The sequence below is a fragment of the Scardinius erythrophthalmus genome (genome assembly GCF_964197995.2).
Source record: "Scardinius erythrophthalmus genome assembly, chromosome: 25".
Taxonomy (NCBI): Eukaryota; Metazoa; Chordata; class Actinopteri; order Cypriniformes; family Leuciscidae; genus Scardinius; species Scardinius erythrophthalmus.
In genome coordinates, this window is record NC_138245.1 from 31722892 (window position 1) to 31730391 (window position 7500).

The 7500-nt window shown below is 42.5% G+C and overlaps 1 protein-coding gene across 2 annotated transcripts in view; it reads right to left on the reverse strand.

Moving 5' to 3' along the window:
* The window catches only part of tmc6b (transmembrane channel-like 6b), a 33845-nt gene that overhangs the window by 20980 nt on the left and 5365 nt on the right, over positions 1 to 7500 (reverse strand). The window contains exons 2-5 of one of the 2 annotated variants that reach the window (XM_081357287.1): positions 4447 to 4542; positions 3544 to 3662; positions 1120 to 1257; positions 319 to 480 (exon numbers count right to left, since the gene is read on the reverse strand). In XM_081357287.1, coding sequence (XP_081213413.1) covers positions 319 to 480; positions 1120 to 1257; positions 3544 to 3662; positions 4447 to 4493 — 466 coding nt within the window. In that variant the 5' untranslated portion in view covers positions 4494 to 4542. The remainder of the gene's footprint in view (positions 1 to 318; positions 481 to 1119; positions 1258 to 3543; positions 3663 to 4446; positions 4543 to 7500) is intronic. The other variant, XM_081357288.1, reaches the window with a different exon arrangement.

The following is a 7500-nucleotide window of genomic DNA, read 5'->3' on the forward strand; positions in this document are numbered from 1 at the left end:
ATCACTCTAATATGAGGATCTGATGATCAATTATTATTATGAATTATTTTTGGTGCTCAATTATTAATATTGATTCTTATTTGAAGTTGAAAACAGTTATAAAGGAGTTTTTGTTGCTTTATATTTTTTGCAAACCATGACTGAAGACTGGAGTAATGATGCTGAAAATTCAGCTTTGATCACAGGAATAAATTACACTTTACTGTATATTGACATAGACAACAGATGATTTACACTGGAATAATATTTCTGCTGTATGTTTGATCAAATAAACTCGGCCTTGAGCAGAAGAGACTCCTCCGGTCGCTGTGGGCTCACCGTCCTCCTCGTGCTCGTAGGCGTCGGTCTCCACGCGGTGTCCGCGGATGCTGGGTCTCGCGGAGCGAGGGAAGTGCTGGATCGAGGGCCGGCTCTGTCTGCGTCTGCGCAGCTGAAGGGTCCGGTTATAATACTGAGAGATGATCGCACCTCGACTGCGGCCTGCACACACACACACACACACACACAGAGAGACACACACACACACACATAGAGAGACACACACACACACACACACACACACACACACACACACACACACACACACACACACACACACACACACACAGAGACACACACACACACACACACACACACACACACACACACAGACAGACACAGACACACACACACACACACACAGAGAGACACACAGAGGCACACACACACACACACAGACAGACACAGACACACACAGAGAGACACACAGAGGCACACACACACACACACAGACAGACACAGACACACACACACACAGAGAGACACACAGAGGCACACACACACACACACAGGTTTATTTTGATATACTTATGACAAATTGTATATTCTGTCCCCCTACTCTAACCCTACACATCACACACACACACACACACACACACACACACACACACACACACACACACACACACACACACACACACACACACACACACACACACACACACACTAACCCAATCCCTAAACCTACCCATCACACACACACACCCACACACACACACACACACACACACACACTAACCCAACCCCTAAACCTACCCATCACACACACACACACACACACACACACACACACACACTCACCGATGGTGCGGCTGGGCATGGAGGACAGGACTTTGAGTGTGTCAGATGACCAGCGTCCTCCAATCAAACACTCCGTATGCTGAGGCTCCTCACTGTCAACCCGAAGGTACACTGGACTCTCCAGATCCATGACATCATCTGAGACACACATTTAAATTCTTTATTAGAAGATAAGCATATATCATGGCATAATCCAAATTTGGCAGAAAGGTGTGCAACAGCAGCCAGTGTCTCAGCCATTACGCACATTAAGGGTGAAGGTGGCGCCTGCGCTCCATATGTAGAGGCCACCAATCACTGCTGATACAGAGCAATATCTCGTCAGCTTTTTTGGCCTTGCTCTTATGTAGTCCGCAGATCTGCAGGCCTCTTACACACAACTTGTGCACATGGCCTAAACTACCAAAGATGAGGGCAATAACTTTACAGGAGTAGCCAGAGTTACTGAAGACATTGTACCACGGTTGATATTTCAACAGTTTTGAAGCATAGCAGGTGTCCATATAAGCATCAAAAGAGCAACCAATTTCTATTATTGTAACGGCTTTGGTGTGTTCATTAATTACAACTATGTCAGGTGTATTTTGGTAAGTGATTTATGGCAGATTCCAATGTAGCGCACTGCTCGTGTGGGGGGGAGAACCAGTCTGTCTTGATTTTTTCATTAACATGGATTGTGGTGAGGTTGGCATTGTCTCTGAGCTCCTTCACTAGGAGTGCAGCACTACGGTCGTGGCGCGCGATGTACAGTCCTGTGTAGCGGAGCTGCCGTTAAGGATGTGTGTGATCGTCTCTCTGTGCCGGCAGTGATGTTGCAGGCAGAACGGCTCATGTGCAGATGGAAACCATGTTGCTAGGTTGGACTTTGTTGGTAGTACCTGAAGACGAGCTCTAATTGTGAATCTGTGGATGTCGTCTTGTAGGGCTGTGTTCTTCAGAACGGTGTGTGATGCGTTATGGTCGGCACAGGGCAGGCGGGCCAGTTGTCCTTGTAGGCGTAGGCCTGTCCAGTGCTGTCTCATACGCAGATGGAAGTCATCGATTATTGTCCTTCTGATGTATTGAGTGTCAAGGAGTTGGATGTTGTCGCCATGATTGCCTCTGCCGTGATGGTCGAATCCGTGACAATGTTCTTGTTGGCTTCCGCCGGCTGTCCTGCTGTGTTCCTCCTGTTGGATATTAGTGCGGTTGCAGAGGTCATTCAGGTCCAGCCAGTCCGAGCGAGCGCACCCCTAAGCCTGGTGTGTTGGTGTCCAATTTTCCATTGGGTTTTCTTCTGAACCCGAGGAAGCTGGCATCATCTGATGTAGAAAGAGGGACCTTGTGTTTCCCCAGATGTAGTAGAAGTGAGGCTCGGGCGAGCTCACGCACGGCTGCGTCATCATTATTTAACATCCTTAAAGGGTTAGTTCACCCAAAAATGAAAATGATGTCATTAATGACTCACCCTCATGTCCCATAAGACCTCCGTTCATCTTCGGTACACAGTTTAAGATATTTCAGATTTAGTCTGAGAGCTTTCAGTCCCTCCATTGAAAATGTATGTACGGTATAATGTCCATGTCCAGAAAGCTAATACAGACATCATCAAAGTAGTCCAAGTGACTCCAGTGGCTCAATCTTAAGTTTATAAAGCGACGAGAATACTTTTTATGCGCAAAAAACAACAAAAATAACAACTTTATTCCACTATTCATTTCCTTCTCTCTGGGCCTCGAGTTAGTTCATGTAGTATAACTGCGCAGCGCTTCTGGGTTGTACGTCACACGTAGGCTCACTATTGGCCGACGCTGGTCATGTGTGTGTGATGCGTCTGACGTACAACCCAGAAGCGCTATGTCCTACCATCCGTTGACTGATTGGCCTTTCACAAGGATTCCTGGGTAGTTAAAGTGTGTGGAGCCTGCATCTCTGCGGAAGACCGCTTCAAGGGTACACAGGGGGCGCTGCTGAGCACAATTCAGAGCGGTAAAATGCTGATTGGGACTCGTAGACTCAGCACGCACAATTTAAGTCCACGAGACCGCCATTTGGGACAGGGACATAGTAGTGTGTTAAACTGGCGGTTATGGAAAGGGGCGGGACATTTCCCAAACACACTCGAAGCGCTCGACCAATCACAACACACTGCTCCAGCCGACCAATCAGAGCACAGTGTGCTTTTCAGAAGGAGGGGCTTCATAGAGACAGGAAGTAAACAGAGCGTTACTGACAGACTGGGAAGAGAGGAGCCGCAACAATGGAGAATATGAGGAGAATAATCAACATTCAAGCAGGAAATCAAGTGCAAAATGACCTCTTTAAAATGAGAGGCTCTAATCTGATTGGCTCAAAGCTTTGATTTCTGTCTAAGTGGGCGGTTCGTGTTCAGGATAAGCGTGTGTGTGTGTGTGTGTGTGTGTGTGTGTGTGTGTGTGATCTGACCTCTGCTCTCCTCCTCCAGCTCCAGTGAGGTCATCTCGATGACATCATGATGGTCATGACTCTGTTCCTCGATCAGCTGACAGAAGGAATCATGAACCCCTTCTTCATCAGCAGGACTCCTGATGCACACACACACACACACACACACACACACACACACACACACACACACACACACACACACACAATCAAAAAAGTTTCTGAAAGAGTCTCTTCTGCTCATAAAAGCTGTGTTTATTTGATCAAAAATACAGTAAAACAGTGAAATATTATTCTAATGTAAATCATCTGTTGTCTATGTGAATATACAGTAAAGTGTAATTTATTCCTGTGATCAAAGCTGAATGTTCTGCATCATTACTCCAGTCTTCAGTGTCACATGATCCTTCAGAAATCACTCTAATATGAGGATTTGATGATCAAGAAACATTTATGATTATTATCAGTGTTGGAAACAGTTATTTACATTTTATTTCAGGATTCTTTGATGAATAGAAAGTTCAAAAGAACAGCATTTATCTGAAATAGAATATTTTCAATTTAATGTATCCCTGATGAATAAAATTATTAAATTACTTTAAAAAAAAAAATCTTACTGACCCCAAACTTATGAAAAACTAATTTATTTGAATTTTTTTATATATTTTTAATCAGTTAAAACAGGAATATGTCCATAATGTATTGCTTGAAGCATCAAAAGACATATGGACATGGACACACTGATACATACACACACACACACACACACACACACACACACACATTCTCTTAACACACACACACACACAAAACAACTGCAGTTTAAACGCACGTCTTGTGTGTGATGAAAAGCTCACACCCGAACACACAGGATGTTCAGATCACACAGATAACACATTATTATTACAGTAAATAATCACTCACTCGATATCGGTGATCAGATCCGAGTGGAACCCGACTCTGCCGGCCATGATCCCTCACACACACTCACACACACTCCCGGATCCCCGTCATCCTGCGCTGAACAACACACACACAGAGGAATGTCAGAGAGAGGAGACTGAGTCCTGTCGTGTTTAAACCTGTCTGAGATCGCTGGCAGGCACACACACACACACACACATATTAACACTCACACTCACTCTCACACACACTGCCGAAGGAGTGTCTGCAGAATCAACTCTACCAACCCTCCGGTCACTGAACACTCTCACACACACACACACACACACACACACACACACACACACACACACACACACACACACACACACACACACACACACACACACACACACACACACACACACACACACACACACACACACACACATTAACACTCACTCACTCACACACACATTAACACTCACTCACACACACATACACACACACACACACACACACACACACACACACACACACACACACACACACACACACACACACACACATTAACACTCACACTCACAATCCACCAGCCCTCCGGTCACTGAACACACACACACACACACACACACACACACACACACACACACACACACACACACACACACACACACACACATTAACACTCACACTCACTCTCACACACACTGCCGAAGGAGTGTATGGGATCAAATTCCCGCCAAATATATAGCGGTCGCGTATAAAAAAATAATAAGCGTAAATCAAAAATTTAAAAACACATGTAAAAATATATTGCACAAACTGAAAAAAAGAATGCAAAATGATCAGAATAGCAAACAACGTGGTCACGGATCAAAATATAATAAGCGTGAATAAAGAAATAACAAGCATGAATAAAAACTTTAAACACATTAAAAGTTATTTTGCACAAAACTTAAACTTATGGTCATGCTTTGTTAAAAAGTATGGTTTTATTACTGTGTACTTTGTGCTTTCTTGCATTTTCTGCTCATATTTTACTCTTTTGTACGCTTGTGATGTTTTTCTCTTCGCTCTTCTTTCTATGTTCTGCGCTTGCTCTTCCAAATGTTGCAGTTCGAGTTTCATGTAAATTAGGGCGGGCTTAAGCGTCACCATTGGTCCACTAGTTCTAGATTGACAGATACTCCTCTAGCCAATCAATCGAAGAGGGGAGTTGACGTCACACTAATGCGACTCGTGGCTACTGATGCTTACTTGTTATACAGGGGAAGACGACCATCAACAGGACACCTTTAAACTGCATGTGTGCCTGCAACTCAAACTGTTGCCGGTATACGTATACCTGGCAATATGGTATAGTTAAATTCGTCATCCTAACAACGACCTGTTACAGTTATGCCTGTCTGATGATCCATCATTCACCTCTAATGCACTTGACCTGGCACCGCGAACGTCGATCTTCTCCAAGCAGCCACCACCTACTGGCCGTTTTACTTTCATATTTAAAATCATATTTAATCAATAACAAGGATGTGTAATGTCGGTCCTGACTCCTGGGTGCAGAGTTTAGCTCCTTCGACCCTAATCAAACACACCTGAACCAGCTAATCATCGTCTTTAGGATATTTAAGACAGGTGAGGTTTTTAATCGGAGTTGACGCTAAACTCTGCAGGACAGCGGCACTCTAGAAACAGCGTTACCTATCGCTGATGGAGATGTTACTGTATTCAAATTTTAAGCTATATTTAAAACATTAATTCTAAAGTAATATGCAATTATGTAGCTATGTAAGTAAACACAGTAAGTTTGTAATAAACCACTGTATTAAATTCAACTGGTTTCTCTATATCTTCTCTGTAACACAATCATTTTCAATAATCTTGTCAAATTTGGCGAGGTTAATAAAAAAAAGGTAGGCAATATGTAGCGGCGACAGGTCAAAGTCCTAAAGTCTTCAGACAATGGCCGTTTTTAACTTAGTTTTTGCGACGAATTGTAGTGTTTCATAATTGCAGGATGTTTCGCTTACAGCAGCCTTAACATATTGGCATCATGAGCCAAGTAATATTGTTTAACACCAATTACCAGTGTGCACATTAACATTCTCATGTATCTCAAAAAAAATGAATTTAATTATTTATGTCCAGAGTTCAGATAGCTTTACTGCTTGAAAGTCTTTGTAAAGTTAAATTGAACTGCCGTCTTCCCTTGTAAGTGTAGCACTCCTGAAAAAGAGTATAATGGTTAAAGAAAAATGAAACAAAAGAGAGTGCAGCAGTGCTTCTTTGTTGTTATATTTACTCAGAATGAAGTGCTTCACGGGCGCGCACCACCCACTGAAGTGTGCGGTGACGTAATCACGCTGGTATGCCAAGCGAAAATAATTAATTTAATAAATGCACATATCAAAGCACAAATAAGAAATTGAACAGTATATAAAAGTATTAGAAAATAACATTTTAGTATATTATAATGGAATTGAAGAAATTGTACAAACATAAACAGCTTGTACCACGAGTCGCATTGGTGTGACGTCAACTCCCCTCTTCGATTGATTGGCTAGAGGAGTATCTGTCAATCTAGAACTAGTGGACCAATGGTGACGCTTAAGCCCGCCCTAATTTACATGAAACTCGAACTGCAACATTTGGAAGAGCAAGCGCAGAACATAGAAAGAAGAGCGAAGAGAAAAACATCACAAGCGTACAAAAGAGTAAAATATGAGCAGAAAATGCAAGAAAGCACAAAGTACACAGCAATAAAACCATACTTTTTAACAAAGCATGACCATAAGTTTAAGTTTTGTGCAAAATAACTTTTAATGTGTTTAAAGTTTTTATTCATGCTTGTTATTTCTTTATTCACGCTTATTATATTTTGATCCGTGACCACGTTGTTTGCTATTCTGATCATTTTGCATTCTTTTTTTCAGTTTGTGCAATATATTTTTACATGTGTTTTTAAATTTTTGATTTACGCTTATTATTTTTTTATACGCGACCGCTATATATTTGGCGGGAATTTGATCCCATAGGAGTGTCTGCAGAATCAACTCTACCAACCCTCCGGTCACTGAACACTCTCACACA